This window comes from Eretmochelys imbricata, chromosome 12 (assembly GCF_965152235.1).
Source record: "Eretmochelys imbricata isolate rEreImb1 chromosome 12, rEreImb1.hap1, whole genome shotgun sequence".
NCBI lineage: Eukaryota > Metazoa > Chordata > Testudines > Cheloniidae > Eretmochelys > Eretmochelys imbricata.
In genome coordinates, this window is record NC_135583.1 from 35,658,639 (window position 1) to 35,679,179 (window position 20,541).

At 44.0% G+C, this 20,541-nt stretch overlaps 1 protein-coding gene across 1 annotated transcript in view; it reads left to right on the forward strand.

Moving 5' to 3' along the window:
* The window catches only part of CRISPLD2 (cysteine rich secretory protein LCCL domain containing 2), a 40,198-nt gene extending 35,178 nt beyond the window's left edge, over nt 1-5,020 (forward strand). The window contains exon 15 of the mRNA XM_077831260.1: nt 1,137-5,020. Coding sequence (XP_077687386.1) covers nt 1,137-1,191 — 55 coding nt within the window. The 3' untranslated portion in view covers nt 1,192-5,020. The remainder of the gene's footprint in view (nt 1-1,136) is intronic.
* The last annotated feature ends 15,521 nt before the right edge of the window (nt 5,021-20,541 follow it).

Consider the following 20,541-nt stretch of genomic DNA (forward strand, 5'->3'; position numbering starts at 1 on the left):
CTGATGGGAAATCTGTAGGGTTGCCATCACTAGTATGTGTGGGATGCAAAGTGCATTTACCAGGAAAAACACCCTCTTTTTTTTTTAAATTGGAATTGGCAGTGGACTGGAAACTGCCACTGTTATGTTCTTCCTAACAGTTCCTTGGAACACACAGTGTAATTAACATACAAGGAAGAATTTATTGGGTTAATTCCACCAGTCCAGCAGGAGAAGTGTCTGTTGCTCAGTCCTGTCAGCAGAAATGATTAGGAGGAAACGCAGTGTCCAGATTTCTTTCTTTCTCTCTCTCGCCCTCACTTCCCCCAGGGGTTCTGGACTGAGAAATATTTCCCAAGACAGTTTACATCAGGAATTAGTGAAAAGAGAGATCTCTAGAGCTGAGACTGTCTCCAGAGACCCAGCTGCTTTTATTTTTCCCCGTGGGTGCTCCGCTCCCACCCCGAGGCTCCGTCCCTTCCCCCAAGGCCCCACCCTTGCTGTATCTCTTCCTGCCCCCGTTCCGCCCCCCCCAAGGCCCTACCCTCGCCCCGTCCCCACTCCACCCCATCCCCTGAGGTCCCCCTCCTGCCGCTTACTGCTCTCCGCTCTCACCCGAGCATCTCCTGCCAGCATCCAAACAGCTGATTGGCGCTGCTGCCAAACAGCTGTGGCTTGTGGGTGCTGAGCACCCTTTATTTTTTTCCCATGGGTGGTTGAGCCCTTGAGCACCCATGGAGTCCGTGCTTATGGATGACCCTCAACCTTTACACTTTTGCTTTTGGTGTGGTACTCATGGCCTCCTTGCCACTTGCACTGACTCCCTTGTCGTGGTGACGGCTCACCGGTCTCCCGTATTGAATCTTGTGGGAGGTGGTCATGTAGGTAGCAGCTTTTCAGTGCACTCTTAAGTTTCACCAGCTATGAATGCATGCCTTTCTGTGAAAAATACATGCCTCAGGGCTCAGTGTGGTAATGGAAACTCCTGAACTGGGAGTAATGGAAGCTCAAGTGCTTCAGAAATTCAGAATGCAGATGTGCAAATAAACATGCATTCAAATCAAATGAATAATTGAAGCCACTGATTTCCTTACTGAAGTGACTATGTGGGGAGCTGCTGCATCTCCCTAAGGTTCATAATGATTGTTCTTTTTCAGCTTGAAGAGTCCCAGCGAAGGGATGGCTTTCCGAATTTTTTCCGTGAAGCAGTAAATTCCCCGGGAAGGTGCAAGTTTCTTCTGGAGAACAATCCACTGATCTTGAGGGACAGCAAAGTTCATTTGATGGCATTTGCTCTGAACACATTCTCCTTGCCAATTTCTTTCAGGGAAGAAAGATTCTGACTCAACTGTCCATGTCACATCTGCACCAGTTCAGCGTTTTGTTTTTTGTAAACTCTAGGGCATTCAGACTGTTGTAACTTCAAATTCCAAAAGCGGTGTGCTGAACAGCTTGAGTGTGGATTCATTTACAACAAACATCGGAATCCCTGGCTGGTCCACAGATAGTGTTTTAGGTCTTGAAGTACCTGCCCCAATGGAAGTATCAACACATGGTTGGCAAGGTGGAATACATAGTGAAATATTGTGTGGATGGGGGGCCCTTTAAAACATAGTTTTAAAGCTGCTCCTTTTGTGGGGTGGGGCATACGACTTCTTTGAAACTGTTTGTATGGCAGGGTTGGCTTTTCTGTTTTAAAAGCAAAACCTTCGTGTTTACCTAATCAGCTCGCATGTGCATAGGAAACGTTGAGTCAGATCTGTGGCATATTGCATTAGGTCAAGTGGTGTCATGATGTAACATGAGGTCGGATGTCCGTGGCTGCCTGAAGGACTCTTGGAGATGAGGTTGTCTGAAAAATGTGGTGAAAATAAGAAAAGGTGATGACGATCCCCACCCCTGAGAAACAAGGACCCCAGCCAACCAAAAATGGGGCGTTGGTGTTTGCTGGCCAAACATTAGCAGATAGTTAGGAATTTGGGTTTCCTATGAGAAGTTGTGGAATTAGCGCTCCTGTCCTGGCACATCTCTGTATTATGCTACACACCGGTTTTTTTTTTATTTACAGTTAAATGCAATTTATTGTTGTATACAGCAGTGCTGGTTTTGTCTGTAGTAGTTAAGCAGTGATAAAAAGTTAATCTTATTTTTGTTAGAAATGGGTGCAACTATATAAAGTATGTTCACTTTATCTTTATGAAGATTTTTTGTACAGTTCTGAGGATTTAAATATACGGCATGGGGTTGGATTGTTTGCTTGCATACAATCAATAGCATATAGTGATCTTAGCTTCCAACATGATTTCTGTGTCTGAGAGCATCTGGAATCAAAAGTGTTGTGTTTTTAAAACTTATAGGTCTTCTAATGAATTTATATTTAATAATTTGAGTCATACTGCTCCGAACAGCTGTTTAAATACATTGCATAGAATGGTTTAGAAGGAATTAAAACTAGTCACAAAATCAGCCTAGTATGAAACTGCCCTGTAAGATAAGATAGCAGTCTTGTGATTTATGGCTGAAGCTAATTTGTTCACAACTTTTAGGAGGTTATTAGAATTGGTCTAAGCACAAAACTATTTTTCCCTTAATGGTCAGACATACAGTAACTTACATTACATTACAAGGCAACATAATCTTTATCTCTTTGGTTGATGTAAAAAGATATCCCTTCACTCAGTAACTCGATTTTAGTATGTAACATATGAGGAATATTTCACTTACTGTTACAATTATTTAGCCACTCTATCTGGCAGATGTTTCATGGCTTTCCATAGCCTTCCGATGTCCAGGCTATGTTTAAATTAAATTAAAGAGGGATAGGAAAACCAGCTATAAACCTATTCCAAAATGTAGACCAATAGCATTATATGGATAAGCACTTATTTTATTTAATTTTTAAACTCCATGAAATCAGCACGGAAATTACATTTGTCAGTCCCTTTTGTTTCATAACTGAGGTTTCCTTTCCTTGTGAAATCTGAGTTTAAAAAGAGACCTTTCATAACTGAGCAGGTTTGCTCCTTTTCGAGAAGTTACACACAGCAAACCTATTTTTGGAATGGCTCTGGTAAACACCTAGTCTTTATTTATTTAATGTGGTCTTCTAAGGTATGTTGTGTTTGCTTTATAGTAAGGAAAACCAGTTACATTTTCAAGGTAAATTTATGTGACAAATAGCTGGAATGTGTCTTTAAAAAGTGCCTGTTAGGAAATGACTGAAATCTTGGCAGTGAGTTAAGTCAGGTTCCTTGTTTTGCCTATTATGAATGATAACATTGGAAACAGGCTAGTTTAATCCCACCACATTTTGAAGTATGAATCTGTGGCCTCCACAGGCCAAATAGGAGTTACACCTTCAATAGCTGAGGATAGAACTGGAAAATGTAATAAGGATCAATCAATTGTCCACTGAAGTCAGTGGCAGCCTTTCCATTGAATTCATGGGTGTTGGATTGGGCTCATGTTTAGTTCTATTGTACATCCCAGTCAAAGTAGAACATCACTGCTCCATTACCCTGTCTGTGAGAATCAGTCATCTTGTAGAAGAAGGGAAAGAAATCTGGACTGGAATAACAGGAAAATCTGAGAATCACCAAGAAGCATATGTACAAATTCAATTGACCAAGAATTTATCTTTCTTACAAAAGAGGAAGGTGAAAAACATAAAAAGTGAAGTTGTGAATATAAAATAAATGATATCCTCATTCTATACCTTGAATTATCTACAGCCAAACAATTTGGATTTTCAGAAACTGGTATTAGTGTAAGTCTGTGTCTCTGGTTAGTTTTATAGGTGCTGTACAACAGATAAATCAGGATTTTGAGGAGCAACCATTCTTTGAGGTTCTGGGTGCTATTAGTTAAATAATATCTCTATCGTATTTAGGAAGGGTCACATCCTGCCTGGCATTATTAAGGCATATCTTTAGTTGTGTTCAATTGTATATACCAGCTGCCCATATTTAGGAGGAACAGGCTCTGTTTTTAGCCAAATATATACTGATTTTACATCCGTCTTTCCAAGCATTTTTCAATCTAATATGTTTCAATAGAGCTTCTAGGGGCAGTGTCCCCTTGTCTTTATATTATCAAATGCCCTGATTCAGCAAGGTTCTTAAGAATGTGCCTCACTTTAGGCATGTGAGTAGCCTCACTGATGTCAAGGGGGTCATATTTTTAAAGATCTTTAGGTGCCTACCACTGAGCTCAACAGGCATTAGGCTCCTAAATACCTTGAAAAATCTGGGCCTAAGGGATCCAGTAGTTAAGCACCTCGCTGAATTGAGGCCTCATAGGCTTTCATTGCTGGCGAGTAAGTTTCATTTCAACACCAATATAATCAACCAGAAACATCATGTCACACAATTGCCACTGAAAAGAATCTGGTTCCACATGCTGGATTTCCAGAGAACATAACAAGTTTCGTTGGGAAACTTTGTAGAGTTACTGCAGTGCTTTCCTGAATCAGGGCCCCACGAGTAGTCCCACTGGAGTTAATGTGCATTGGAAGCAATCTAGGGCATAGTACCTGAAGTCAATGGGACCATTAACACAGTAAGGTGCTACTGAGCATGAGTTTGTGTGTCAGAATTTGGCCCCTATTTTGATTTTTTCACTATGCGGAGTGTGGATACAGGAGAACAGCAAAGAGGGGAAAAACCCCACTAAAATATAAGAAGTCACTTTGGTTTTTATTTTAGTGTCACACTAAAATTTTAAGGCAATTGATGTTGGGAATTAGATCATTTGAAACCCCTCTCTAGTAACTGCATTTCTGTTGCTCTTACCTGGCTTTGAAGCAGCTATTGAGTTGAATAGCTATTGACCGTAGGCTGCCTCAGCCTGCAGTTTATGTATTTGCTTTTTTTCTATGAAAAACGGGTTTTTTGTTTTTACTACTTCCTGTGTACAAAAGTTTAGTGTAAATGGGTTTTGCCTTTGCATGATCTTTACGGGGCTGTCTTTTTGTTTATAAAACAATAATTTTTCTAAATACAAAACTGTTAAATATCTTTGTTTTGTTTTCTGAATTGTGAAATAAAACCCATACCAAAAACAGATGCCAACCCCTTGTTTTTAATGTTTAATTTTTCAATGGCTTTATTTAGGAGGCTGGCCTGGGCTACCTATTTTTATTTATTTATAGCACGCTAGCACCTGGGCACCCCAATTAAGATCCCGAGGTGCTCGGTGCTGTGCAAATGGGACAGCTACCATCTTGGCCGACGTACCGCGGATTGAATCAGGGACTTCCAAAGCTGAAAGCGTAAATCTTTAACTGAGAGGCCAAGCTCTGTAGCTGGGGTTGTAACAAACTCGCATCTTCTGTCGATCGGGCACAGAGGGGAATCTACTATTTTGGGGAAGTTCTATGGCCTATGATATACAGGAGGTCAAACTAGATCACAGTGGTCCATTCTGGCCTTGGAATCTATGAATCTACAATAGACACTGAACAGTAGGTTATATATAGGCCTGGTCTACCCTACAAAATTAGGTTGACTCATGTCTACACTCCATCTGACATAAGTGCCCCATTACAACGACACAGTAAAACCACCTTCCCGAACCGTGTGGAGCCCTCATCGAGCTACCTAAGTCAACATGATGCGAGTGTAGACACTGCATGACACGTGGGTGTAGACACTGACAGTTCTCCAACAGCTCAGGTCCCACAGTGTCCTAATCCCTGTGACAGCGATTGCTCTGGCCACAGTTGTAAACCGCACTACTCATGAGTTATGGAGACTGGAAGCCACACAATTCCTTTAAAATCTCCCAAGTGTTTTGGAAATGTCTTTTCCTGATTGCCTACCTTGGTGGAGCACACCGAGCCGCGCTCCCTTGTTCTGCACAAGAGACCATGCGAGCTCCATTTGCTCGACCCATTCATGCCTGGAGTAGACAGGAGGTATTGGTTCGCGTGATCCTATGGGAGAGAAAAGGCTGTGTAAGGTCAGCTATGGACCAGCTGTAGAAATGTGGACATCTACAGAAAGATTGCACAGGAGTCTCAGGCAAAGCGGTAGGACAGGGATCTGCAGCAGTGTCACATGAAAGTGAAGGAACTGTGGAAGGCATATCATGAGGCCAGGGAGGCCAACAATCAATCTGAGGCTGAGCTGCAGACCTGTCTCTTTTACCACGAGCTGCATGCCATGTTGATGGAGACCCACCAGCACCTCACAAACCACTGTGAACACCTTAAAGGTGCCTGAGACAGAGACCCCTGCCATGAACCGTGAGGAGGAGGAGGTGGGGAAGAAGGGGGTTGGGTCCAGCCAAGTCACAGAGCAGGACCTTTCGAGACTCCTCCACAGTCTAGCAAGCCAAGCCCAATGAAGGGAAGGGACCACGGCTGATAGTGTGCGTGCATTTTCCCTTAAAGTGTTTATATTTAAAGATGGCTCCCATCCTGTCCCCAAGGTATGACACAGGTATCAACTCTTCATTGTTTTACTCATCATATAAGAGGAGGCAGAATTGTTATCTGCTTTACATTCCCCTGTTGGGTTTGGCTGTTGGGCATGCAGAGCTGTTCATTTATGTACACAGGAATATCCCTTGTATCCAGGCATGCCAACGGGAGAGGGGGCCAAGGGGTTAATTGCCCACGGGCCTGGCGATTTAAAAGGGCCTGGGCGGATAGATACGTATTTTTTTTAATAAAAATTAAGATAAAAACCAAAAGAACTCCAGTTTCCTGCGGCTCAGTACAGAGCGCCGTCCCTCGTTGTGACAGTAACCGTTTGCCAGCACACTTCTGCACCCTGCTGGTCTGGCAGAGCATCAGCAACAGCAGCCTGGGACCTGTGCAGCTTGCTGCCCCCTCTGGCTGCTTGGGAGCAGCTGTGCCTGCCGTCCTGGCTCTCCAGCTGCGGGGCTGAGGACAGGGAGACGCTGACCTGTGAGAGCCACAATGGACTATGTATGTGCACTGAAATGGACAGAAATTTTTCTGCCTTTCCACTTTCAAAGTCCCATCCCATTAATCTGTGTCAAAAGTTTGTAGCGCAAAGTTGGGCGTTGTTTTTCTGCACAGGTTTTTGCAACTCAATACCTTTCTATTTTTTGAAAATAAAATGATAGCTCACAACACATATTGAAGAATGAACAGTGGTACTCAAAGCACCCAGTAACTTGTAAATGTAGAGCGACAAAGGAAGCCCTCCTGGGTTCAAGAAAATACCCAGCTGTATTTATAAATGTACAGCGAGGGCTACACAATTCCTAACAGCACCCAACACTTCAGGCTGAGAGAACAGCCCAGCACAGAGCGTTACTGTGGCTGAACGTCAAAGTGCCTTTCACAGACTTCTTCAAGCTTTTGTAATGGCCTTTGTGTCCGGCTATGCAGAGTCAGCAGACAGCCGCTCCACCTCCGTCGTCCACCTTGGGGGCAGCTTTTCTTCCTTTGCCTCACAGCTATTATACGGGACGCAACAGGCAGCTACAACCATTGGGATATTTTTCTCAGTGAGATCCAATCTAGTGAGTAAATGCTGCTAGCTTCCCTTAAATCTTTCAAAAGCACATTGGACAGTCGTTCTGCACCTGCTGAGCTGGTACCTGAATCTTTCCTTGGTCCTGTCAACATAACAAGTGTACAGCTTCATGAGCCACAGGAGCAAGGGGTAGGCTGGGTCCCTCGGAATCGCTACAGGCATTTTGATATTGCCAATGGTAACCTGCTGGTCAGAACAGAATGTCCCTGCCTGCAATTTTCTGAACAGTCCTGTGTTCTGAAAGATCTGAGCATCGTGCCCTTTACCTGACAAGTCCACATTGATATCAGGGAAGTGTCTCTGGCGATCCACCAAGTCTTGCATAACTGTAGAAAAGTAGCCCTTTCCTGCTGATGTACTCTGTGGCAAGGTGGGCTGGTGTCAAAGTAGGACATGTGTGCCGTCTATTGCCCCACCGCAGTTCAGGAACCCCATTGCTGCAAAGCCATCCACTATGTCCTGTATATTGCTGAGAGTCAGAGTCCTGCATAGCAGGAGACAGTTAATGCCCCTGCACACTTGCATGACAATGGCTTCTCCTCTGGATTTTCCAACTCCAAAATGATTTCCTACTGACTGGTAACAATCTAGCATTCTAGCTTCCAGAAAGCTGTATTCTCTCCTGTCGGGGAGGGAAACTATTTCTCCCTGTTTGGCCATAGACTTTAAAACATAATAGCATTAAGTATCCATATTTCCTCACATACATTTCATGATGATATTAATCACCAGTTTCATTAGCTTTCAGAAAATACCTAACTCTTATAATGCAGTAGTATTGTATACAATCAGTTGATTCAATTGCTTATCACTTGAGGTTCAGATTCCCTGTCTTTATAGACTGGTGAAGCTTTGCAATGGATTTGTCTGAAGGTTACTGTTCAAGCTGTGGGGAAGGTGACAAGGAGTCTGGTGGTGAAGGAAGCTCCATGCTGTTTCTTCCCCCACTTGCTAGCTTAACAGCTTTGTTTACCTAATATGTAAAAATGGACCATTTTTTGGCTGAAGATCAGGTTGGTCAGAGAATCAAAAACACATTCCTTTGTCTAGGGCAGACTTGTTTACCAACTTCCCTGGACATGCCTTGTTTAAACAAACTTTAGTCAGAGTTTTAGCCTATATCCATAACTCTTAATACTCACTGTGTACATACATCACACAGGAATATAAATGATCAGTGAGTTATTAGTTTTCAAATGATCCTTTACGCAGTATATTTTGTACAAAGATTACAGTAATGTGTGGGATGCTTACTGTCACACACAGCCCCTCTAGCTGCTGCAATGTAGGCATACCCAAAGAGCTTCCACGCAGGGGTTTAATGCGGTTTAACTAGTCCACTTTAAATTCACACTGTTAGTTAATTTGGATTACTTTTCCTGAGTGCCCCGTGTAGACAATCCCATAGTGAAGTTTGTCTTCTTAGCCTGCAGCCAGACTGACACAATAGCTCTGAGGGGTATGAACTGCCCAATCACCTTTATGGGTTATTAACATTAAAAAAGATGACCCCATAAATGGCAACAGCATTAATTATTTCAATGCTCATTATTTTAGCAAAGCACTTCTGGTAGCTAATGTGCTTATTCCACAATCCCAAACTGCCTCCTCCACCTCCCAGATGCAAAAGCCCCTAACAGTCCCCCTACCCAGTTCCCCAAACTCACAATCAATGCAAAAACCAGTGGCCCATTGGAAATGTGGGCAGGGTCATATAAATTGAATGTAATAGCAAAATAAATACACAGGGGCCGCCATGTGAATTGTAATAGTCGTTTCCGCATTTAATTAATTAAAAACCCTCTGTGTCATCTTAAACAAAACTCCTGTAGAATTTCTGGTCTTCTGCACCAGGGTGCTGCAAAACACCCAGGGCCCTTGCTGCAAAACTGAGGTCTAGCTTGCCAGAGGGGGAACCTAGGGCCTTATCCACAGTCTTATTACTCTCTCAGTGATATCTCTGACCAGAACCTCCACTGGTGTCAGTTGCCATTAACTTCAGTGGAGCTATGACAACTGATACCAGCAGAGCATCTGCCCCTTTGTCTTATCTCTTCTTAAGCAACATGTTCTACCATGCACCTGCCCACAAAAGCTATTCATAGCATGAGCTATCTGCAACCTATACTGCTATTGCCTATTAGGGCTGTAAGTATGAGCCAGATGTGCAAAGGCCCAGGGCAAAACCCATTGGTCAAAAAAAAAAAAAATAGGAGAGAATAAGAAAAAGCATATTTGTGCTCCTCTACAGTTTTTTAGCCCAATTTTTCCATCTTGTTGGCTTTGCACCTTGGTTCCACCTTTTCCGCTTGCTCTGCCCTGGTTACAGCCCTGGGGAAAATACCCCAGGTTCTCTCTCTCACACCTAATATAACAAAGAAACCAGCCTTTTGAAATGGGGGGGATCCCGACCTGAGAATTTGGTCAGCCCTGTTGTTGGGAACATGGGGTAAGGATTTTACCATGAACCAAGTCTAGCTTGTTAAGTGTTGGCTACTAGAAAGTGTTTTATCTTAATTTCTCTTGTAACCATTACTGAGACTTGAATTCGCTTAAAATCCTTTCTTCTTTTGTTAATAAACTTGTTTCATTTTTTATTCTTAAACCAATCCCGCACTGAGTTTAAACTGAACTATTTGGTAACTCCAGTTAAAGTAGCAAACTGTTGAATATTGACCCTTTACAGGGGCAACAGACCTTTAATAGCTGCACTCTGCAGGAATGGGCTGGACAGGGCAGAACACCCCTTTTGGGGGAAATTGAGGATTGGGAGTGTGTTGGGGTCACCCTGCAAATAGTAACCCAGGCTGGTGGAAGCTAATGTTGCTGACAGGCTGCTGGGGTCAGAGTTGCTGGACCAGGGCTGAAGCTATACACAGACACTTAGGTGTGCCCTGCAGGCTGGTAGAGTATTTGTAAGCGGGTCAGGTTGGAAGTTAAACAGCAAAGCATTGTGAGGCACCTAAATTTGCAGGACAGGCAGGGACATAATCCCTCACTGGTCTGGATTGCACCGTGAAATGTCACAACCCCTTTCTGTGGGGCAAGAGGATACTTTTCTTTCTTTGACCTGGACATCTCTTCACCTGAGATTGCTGACTATGTTGCAGTCGTAGGGAGTCTGACTCCTTGGTAGAAATGTTTCTCACCTTGGCTTGATGCGAACCTGCAAAAGGCTCCCTGGCACATTACAGTTTCTCTGAGCCATACAATTCCTCACATACATTCTTTTTAATAATGGGTTGAAATAATCTGAGGCTATAAATACAAAGCACCATGCCTGGTATGTGGGCACGTTCTTTCTGAGCCCTGCCATGATTTGTCGAATGCAGCTCGGCAAGGTTTTCAGCCACCTATGCCAGCTATGGGCCTGAGTCTCATTTATGCTAAAGGCTCTCTTTAAGACACTTAAATTACATTTGTGCCACTTTAGGGTATAGCAGGAGCAGTGCAAAAGTGTAAATGGAAACCAGCCCCTATATCTTCCCGGCTGTGGTTAAAATAGGATTGCTGAGTTGAATCAACAGAAAAGGGATCCCTAATGCAAACCCCTTCTGGAGTGTTTACTCACCACCAGCTGTACTGTGTGTACAGTCAAATGCTGTATGCAATTTCCCTCATCTCCCCGCTCCTTCAGAGCCAAGCACATCTTAGTGCTATTAAGTGTCAGACTTAAATATAAGCCTATTTACAGTGGGGTTCAAACTCAGGGTACACAAGGAACATTATAGCTATGAGCTAAAGATGATCGAGGTCCAAGCTCACAAAACCAACTGAGTCCTTAGGAATGCTTGGCAAATATCATGAAAGCACAGTCCATCATAGACCTAGAGGACCCCTCTTGTAAACAGCTGTGGGAGATCAGTCACCCTGCGAGAATACAGTAGACAAACACTCAGAATATATTGCTAAGAGAAGTGGTGGCCTAAAGCACCTTGAGGTTCTTATTTCAGCAGCTTTCTATAAGTCCTTCTCTTGGTGGGCATGATACACCGTAAGATAACGAAGGGAACTACTGTGTTACTCTCGCACCCCACTTGCATACTACACCAAGAAGATAGAGGAGCAGATTTTCAAAAGAGCTCAGCATCCAGGCATTTCCATTTAGAGCAATTGTGAGAGCTGGCACCCTTTCGAAAATCTGGCCCTGAGGGAGCAAGTACACTCTGAGCAGAGAGCTAGAAATTCCTGAGGGACCCTCCTAGTTCTAACATTGATGAACCTGTGGCCTTGGGCAAGTGGCCTATCTCTTTGGCTCACCTTTGTAAACTAAGGCGAATACCCACCTCACAGGGGTGGGGCAAGGATTGAGTCCTTATTAGTTAAGTGCCAAAGGAGGGATGAAGCCAGATTAAAAAATTATTATTTGTATTCTGGTAATACCGAAGGGCCCCAGTCATGGATCTGGACCCCAGTGTGCTGGGTTCTGTACAGAAACAGTCTAAAAAGATGGTCCTTGCCCCCCAAAGAGTTTACAATCTAAGTATGAGATGAGAGACAACACACAAGGGAAGCACAAAGAAACTAGTCGATATGGTCGATTGTATAAGTAGGGGCATAGCGAGCAGACCGAGGGACGTGATCGTCCCCCTCTATTCGACATTGGTGAGGCCTCATCTGGAGTACTGTGTCCAGTTTTGGGCCCCACACTACAAGAAGGATGTGGATAAATTGGAGAGAGTCCAGCGAAGGGCAACAAAAATGATTAGGGGTCTAGAACACATGACTTATGAGGAGAGGCTGAGGGAGCTGGGATTGTTTAGCCTGCAGAAGAGAAGAATGAGGGGGGATTTGATAGCTGCTTTCAACTACCTGAAAGGGGGTTCCAAAGAGGATGGCTCTAGACTGTTCTCAATGGTAGCAGATGACAGAACGAGGAGTAATGGTCTCAAGTTGCAGTGGGGGAGGTTTAGATTGGATATTAGGAAAAACTTTTTCACTAAGAGGGTGGTGAAACACTGGAATGCGTTGCCTAGGGAGGTGGTGGAATCTCCTTCCTTGGAAGTTTTTAAGGTCAGGCTTGACAAAGCCCTGGCTGGGATGATTTAACTGGGAATTGGTCCTGCTTCGAGCAGGGGGTTGGACTAGATGACCTTCAGGGGTCCCTTCCAACCCTGATATTCTATGATTCTATGATTCTATGGGAAGCAGTGATCTCTGCACACCAGTGGTCTAGCCACTGTAGGCATGGCAAAGGAGAATTTTAAGGAGGAACATGACGTTTTGGATGGTTCCAGGGAGCTCTTGCCATGCATGAGGGGGCAGCCTGGGAAGAAGCCTGAGGTTTGCTTGTTTGAAATGTTAACAAATGGGCAATGTAGGCTGGTATCATTGTAAGAGATGTCATAGAACGAGGTACATGCCTCTGGGTGGGGACCACTTTCTAACAGCTGTCCGCCTATGCATTAATCACAGCCATCCAAGAATGTGGTGTCTGTAGCTTGGCAGAGGATGCTGAGCGCGTCAGGAAGTTAACACTGTCCGAATGGAATTGAGGACAAACTTTTGCTAGACACCAGGGAGATCTATTTTCTCCTCAGCAGGGTTATAAAACAATCTTGGCGTCAAAGACCCAGCTGGGGAACCAGGATGTGTTTTCCTTTCAAGATGAAAATGTGAGATAAAGCTGGGCTAAACGGGTCTGGTAGGACAGATGGGCTATTCCAAAGAGAAGTGATTTATAAGTAGAACTGGTGGGAAATTTTCCAACAGAAGCATTTTCTATTGGAAACGCTGATGTGACCAAATCCAATTGTTTTGCAAGAGCATGTCGATTGTGTCAAATTTTTGATGAGAAATTATCAGAACGTTTTGTATTGATAAGGTCAAAATTCATGCACACCCACATGTTAGATAATATATGAGCTCAGGTGAAATCAATGCTAAGTCCCTAATAAAGAAATTGTGTGTCCAATTTGCAGTCTACTCCTGTGGTCTGAATGCAGACTGTAGCTCTGACAGATTTGCCAGTTTAAAAAAAAAAAAAAAATTTGCTCAGAGAGCCAGATTTAAAATTCGTTGCCTCAGCAGAGCTATTGGGAGAGAATCTTGCCAGTCTAAGGGCCGCAACATTAGAGGTTCAGGGGGTATAAAAGAATCCAGCAGCCCAGTTTAAATTGTAACCAAAAAAGTTTGCTCAGGGAGGGTTCCCTAGCTCTTTGATGACAGGCGTCTCCATTAGCTCCTCCAGCAGGGAGAACAAACTCTATAAAAAGACTTTCTAAAGTAAATACGAGTGAGTCACAGATTCATGATTCCAAAAGCTAAATGTTAGTAATTCATATACTGGAAATATAAATATTGGTGGGATTTTTAAGGACGGTCTTTTCATATGCAATAATACAGAGAGGTACATGTGTTCCTTCTTCCACTCATTTTGTCTTGTAGGTTCCAGTATTTCGAGTTGGGGATCTGACCTGATGTCTCAGGTCAAATAAGTTGCTTTGGCTCAATGCAGTCCCTAGGGGACAACAGTCTTCGCTGGAGGAAAACTATGTCAGATTCAGCTGACTTTGGCACAGCTAAGCCGGCTCTGCTAAAGAAAAGCATTGTACACAGAGCAGCAAGGACTGGAGGCCGACTTGCCTTGGTCAGTCCAGGTCAGTTTGAAGGTTAGTGGTGGGGCGCTCTTGGGAACCCAATGTACATTGGGAACCCAATGTACTGCTCTGCAGATAGATGAGCAGCTGACCCCTTCTTTTTCACAACTATAGGTTTTCATGCAAACCCTGGATCTCCATAGCACTGTTACAGAGTTAAGTAACACACTGACAGGACAGGTGGTCTTAATTATTCCATCAAAACATTTTTGTTGGATGAAAAATGGCTTTTCAACCAACTTTCCCCCCAATTTGGTCAACATTTCCAGGTTTTGTTTTTGATTTTTTTTCTTTTAATTTTTACTCAAAGCAGTTGTCAAAAAGTGAAATGTTTTGGCTTTCAGATTTTAATGGAAACGCAGAAAAATTTACATTGGAAAATTTTTGAAATGCCCCATGGAAAATATATCTATTACCAGCTCTAAGTGTCAGACCTAAATAATGATTAATGGCAGAGGAGTGGGTACAGTATAGGCAAGGAGGGGAAAAAGTTTTCTGCTAGGACTAGAAAGGAAGAGGAGGGGGAGAGTCAGTGAAAGAGGAAGATGATTCCAGGCAGCAAGAGCAGTGGAGGAGACCCTCTTGTATCAGCGGGACCAGAATCTATGAAAGAGGCAACTTGGGCTCGCTGAGAAATGAAGATCATAAAGAAGGCTGGAGTAAGTCCAAGGAGGTTTGTGAAAACATTGAAATGGACACTGAAATGAAGGGGAAGCCAGTCCCCAAAAGCCAGTGGGGTTGTTTGAGGAAAGGGATGGATCATGATGCTTTGTCCCATCAGAAACCCAACTTCCAGTTTCTCCCAAAGAGAAGAGACCTTTACTTCCCCCCTGTTATTAAAGACTGAGTCTCATTGCCAGGGGCTATTGTACTCCTCCCTTTACTAGTGGCTTTAGATCTCTCCCTCTCTTTCTCTAGCTGGCTGAGTATCTAACCGTGCCAGAAGTAGGCAGGGAGCAGGACTCCCTGCTGCTGCTTCACTGGTCCTATATTGCTTTTTGTCCATTGTTATCCAGCTTGCTCCTCATCCCTCCAGCCATACCCAAGCGTTAATGAGGCCTCCATTTGCAGGGGAAAACATTTAGCTCCCAGCATTTGATTAAATAATTAGCATACGAGGCTTTAGGTCTGAAACTTTGAATTTTATTTTTTGGTTTAGAGAAGCAGGTCAGGTAGAGGCCTCTTTCCAGGAACCGGGGATTGATAGTCACTCTACACATTTCTTCTTTCCGTCTCTGGATTCTTTCCAGCGTGCAGAGAAAAGCCATACTGTGAGCTCGAGGATAAATATTCATTCCTAACAGAGCCAGGAGCTGTGTTGGCACAGGATGCTAGCAAGTTTGTATGGAGCTGACCTGCTCTCACCCCACCAAACCTGGGCATCTCAAGGAGGGGGAAAATAAGGGCTTGTCTACACCTGTGGCAATGCACTGTACAGCGACGTGATTTCTAAAGCGCACTGATGTGTTGCACGTTGGTCCTCGCAGACTCTGATGGGTGCACTAAAAGTTCACTAGTGTGCTTTAGTATAGTGCTGAAACAGCACTGTGTTAAAAGTGCACGACGGAGCTTTTAGTGTTCACGAGCAGGGTCGACATGGAGCAATTAATGAGCAACACATTCGTGCACTTCAGAAATTACACCCCTATGGCTGCAGACAAGCCCTAAGGCTGCTTCTCCCACACCCACTCTGTCCGCTCTCCTTTTGTGGCTCTGGGGGGGCATGTTGTTTATGCTGGGAATTAGCTGAGGCTCCCCAGGCAGAGCTTGACTCTTCTTCCCTGAAACAGTATGAGAAAGAGGGGCTAGAGGCAACCCTGCCTTTCACCGTGAACATCATCTGCTATAAACTGTGAATTTCCTATTGCTGGTCTCAAGTGAAATGGGCATTCAAAGACAATTCCTCCCTGGAGAAGTCTCTCCAATGGATTGGGCACATAGTCAATTGCATGGGTGTGTGGTCCATGTGTGTATACTTCCTTGTCCAGGTTCAGGTGGGCTCTTAAGCTCATGCCTCCTGTCACGGGAAACAAATCCACATCTCCATCTGACTGGGAGGGAGTCAGAACCCCCTTTCTAAGGACCAGGGCTTCTCTCCTGCCCCAAGGAATGCAAACTGTTCTTATTTCCATATTCAAAGAGCAAAATGTCCATGCTGGCTGGCTGGCTTTAATTTGAGGTTCAGGAAAACAACAATAAAGAAAAAAGATATACATTCGTGTGTGAGTGAGAGAGAGCACAGTGTGGGTTACTCACACCTGCATGGACTCCCAAACCGACCCAGCGGCTGAGCAGAGCAGCTCCTGACCCTTCAAGCTGCCGTGCACAGAAAGGAGAGCACCATCTCTGCTACACTGACTTTTCTGCATGCTCTGCATAAGTGGGTTATTTCACAGCAGGAGACAAACATATCCGTATGGGGATGTTTCTCTGATATATAAAGGCCTTGGAAAGCCTACAGCCGAGCAGTGCTGGTGGGAGTTGCTCGCAAAATGAAACAGATGGGCTGCAAGTCCCGAGGTGGTGCTGCTGGTGGGTAGCAGGGAGGAAGGGCAAGAACTATTCTCTCTCCTCGGGGCGCCAAAATCTCGGCAGATGCTGAGTTTTCATCCAAGCCTCAAGGAGCGAAATTGAAAAACACTCCGGGATGATGATTCCTCCTTCCCTTCTTATTAATGCCACCTGCCCTTCCAGCCTTTTGTAATCTTGGCCTTTAATTAAAAACAACAGTGGATGCCTTGCAACTAGGATGACCAGATGTCCATATTTTAGAGGGACAGTCCTGATAGTTGGGGCTTTGTTTTATATAGGTGCCTATTACCCCCCACCCCCAGTCCCAATTCTTCACACTTGCTGTCTGGTCTCCCTACTTCCAACTTACACACTTCCTGCTTTGCATGCATCCTCCCCCCACCCTGAGCTGAATGGTAGTGACCAGGCTCTGGGTGTAGAACGGCACAGCAGTAATCAACTGGTTTTCACAAATTAATAGACTTTGTTGCCAGTGTGTTTGCAGGCTCTCTCAGGGGCATGTCATGCTTACAGGCACCACTACTTTACAAGAGTCAAACAAAAACATCTGTGTTTAAAAGCAGCTGTCTCCATCTGCTTCCATTCTAATTCCCAAGGAATTCATTTATAGATTCTGCAGCGGAGGCAGGGGACAGCGTGAATTTGTAGGTTCTCTCCTTTAATTTTATGTTTACCTGCTGGAGAGTAAATCTTTTCTTTTTTTTCTTCCAAACCAATCTGTAATTCCCGAAGAATACACATTTCGCCCCACCCCAATGCTAGATTATAGGGTACAGGCATGTTTTTTTCCCTTAATTACTTGTAGTGGGGAAGCTGAAGGCTGTTGACATGTTTGTCTCTTGTGATCTCTGCTATGACCTGAAAATGTAATATGTGATTGCCAGAGAGAGTGATGAATGGGGCTCCAGGAAAACTAGGGGAGAAGGAAGCAAAAAACCCAAAATCTTGGCTTTCTTCTTTAATGAGAGAGCATAGTGCACTGAAAAGTACCATTGCTTCTCACAGGTGTTCTGATTGATGCATGTGTGATGTTGCACCCCAAAATGCTTTATGGAAATATGCTTATGAAAGTAAATATGACATAACTGGAATATGTTTTAGGCTAGATATGGCATGTAACATATCTCTGCAAAGGTTATGATCTACTGAATATATTCATCCTATTTCTATGCATGTATCATTTTTGTATTCAAAGTTATGCATATTGGCTATGTTCTTGTTTAATTTTAAGTAGCCTCGGTGAAGCAGTTGGTCAGCTTCCTGAGAAAAGACTATTCTTAGTAAGTGTCCAATCAAGGAACACTTAAGCTAGCAATGAACTTGGAGACGCCAATCCACATCTAAACTTTCCCGGGAATGTGGCCTGGCTGATAAGGAACTCAGTCATGCATGGACATTTGACTTGCCCATGTGACACCAAAACTCCATCTTGGAGCTGGATTCTGCATAGGAGAGAGAAGGGGGTCTCCACCCACAAGAGAAAGTCTATTTAAGCCCCTGGGAGACCCCTCCATTTTGTCTTCAGCTGGCTCAAGAGATAGCCTGTCCACCCCCAAAGGATACCTGGAAGAAACTGGATCAAAGGACAGTAACCACAGGGGTGTGAGTGATTGCTGGACCCAGACTAGAAGGAGTCTAGTCTGTAAAAGAAGCTTACAGGAATATCTCTGAGGGTGAGATTTCATCGTAATCACTTTCTTACTATATTAGGTGTAGACTTGCGTGTTTTATTTTATTTTGCTTGGTAATTCATTTTGTTCTGTCTGTTATTACTTGAGACCACTTAAATCCTTCTTTTGTATTTAATACAATCACTTTTTACTTATTAATTAACCCAGAGTATGTATTAATACCTGGTGGGGGGGTAGGCAAACAGCTGTGTAGATCTCTCTATCAGTGTTGTAGAGGGCGAACAATTTATGAGCTTACCCTGTATAAGCTTTATATAGGGTAAAAGGGATTTATTTGGGGTTTGGACCCCACTGGGAGCTGGGCATCTGAGTGTTGGAGACAGGAACGCTTCTTAAGCTTTTTCAGTTTTTCAGTTTTTCAGTTTTCAGTTAAGCCTGCAGCTTTTGCGGGGATGTTGTTCAGACCTCGGGCTGTGTTTGTAGCAGACAAGCGTGTCTGGCACAACCAGGCAGGGTTCTGAAGTCCCAAGCTGCCAGGGAAAACTGGCTCATAGGTAGTCTCAGCACATCAGTTGGCAGTCCAAAGGGGGTTTCTGTGACCCAACCCGGCTGAACCCAGGATCAGAACTGAAAACGTTACAACTACATCTATCCCTTAGCAAAGAAATGCAGTCAAGATTTAGTATTGATCCATCTTATGGGGATACATTTTCAAACTTGCCTCAAGGCAACCTTTACACTTGTGCCCCAAGGTTGCATGCTCAGTTTTTGCTCCCGCAGTCCAGATGCCTAACACCCTGGCTTTCATGCACAAATGCAATTGCCAGCACAAATCCAAGTTTTGTGCCTGAAAAAACTAGTGTGCAAAATTGCTGAACATTTAGAGGGCACCATAAAGCTGTGTAACAGTATGCTACAATAATAGCCCCCAAACGCTATGGCCTTTATACATCCCAGTTGAAGCAGGGAGAGCCAACTTTCATCTTCTGTAACAAAATAGGTTGTTGCACCTCAGCAAGAATTCATTGCCTACTGGTGACATTTAAGCTTAAAGGTGTGGCTTTGATGCCATAGGAAGCTAGAGGAGGCTACCTGGGTTATGCCTGCTTCAGTGAATCATCCAGGCAACCTGGCCATGCCCTTCCTCTGGTCAGCTGTGTCTATTTTTGCAGCTGCACTGGCCGGTTTTAGATTCTATGGTGGATTGGGATTGCAGGTGCCCTGCAAGCTGATTGTTTGGTTACAGGTGAAGATGTTGGAGCGATTTCTGCCTCCCCAAAGTCTGTAAGAGTGATCTTTGCCCCAAGGCAATGGGTGGGAGTATGGAATGAACTACCAGCAAGGTGGGAGCCCTACCACAATCAGCATGCATTAAATGGTTTAAAGTATGAGCAGCATAGCCCAGGGGTGAACAACCATGTTATGGTTCCTCCTCACAGTTTCTGACCTAGCAAGTGAAAATGATCTAGATATCTGGGAAGCCAATGAGAAATTGAAATAGTGGCTAACTTTGCCATTAATGGATTCCTTCCAAAAGGCTTGCTTGTTCCAGTCCCTTGGGCAGTTGAAGCGTATGCTGGTAACAGGTCAAATCAAGTCTGGAGATCATATATGTAATGGTTACCTGCTAGGTTTCTCCAAGCCGTAGTCCTCAGTCTTCGCCCCCCTACCCCCTTGTGTGACCCAAAACATTGTCTCTCACCGGTATGTGAAAAATCAAATAATAAATTGGTGAACAACTTACAAAAAATAGTTGCTTCTTCCCTCCCCAGTACAGGCTACTGCTGGGTCTTGGTATCCTTGGGATTCTGGAGCTTTTAGAGGGGACAGGAGAGTGGCGTGGGGGGAGTCCCTTATACACATAAATATTAGAAAATCTAAACATATCACGTTCAGTTTTTGGAATCACTTGCACTTTTTTGAAAAAAAAATCTGTGCCCCTTACATACCCAGGAGTCCAGTGGACCAGTTCTCTGGGCTTCCTTGGTGGCATTACAAGCTGACCACTCTTTTGTTTTTCTTATCTGGTCTCTTTGATAAGTGACTGATATTTGTTAGCAACTACTTAGTACGAACAATATCATACTTGACTCCCCACTTCACCCAATAGGTTAGAAACAAGAATTTCCAGCACACTTGTAACTGCTTTGCTTGTTACTCTGCATTCCTCTGTCCTTTAGGGGGCACCTTTAATCCTGTTTAACTCCAGAGCCTGTTCTGGTTTCATTTCTGAATTTTGATGTGGAACTTGTGTCCACCTCATGTTTGGGGTTCTATGTTAAATTAATTAAT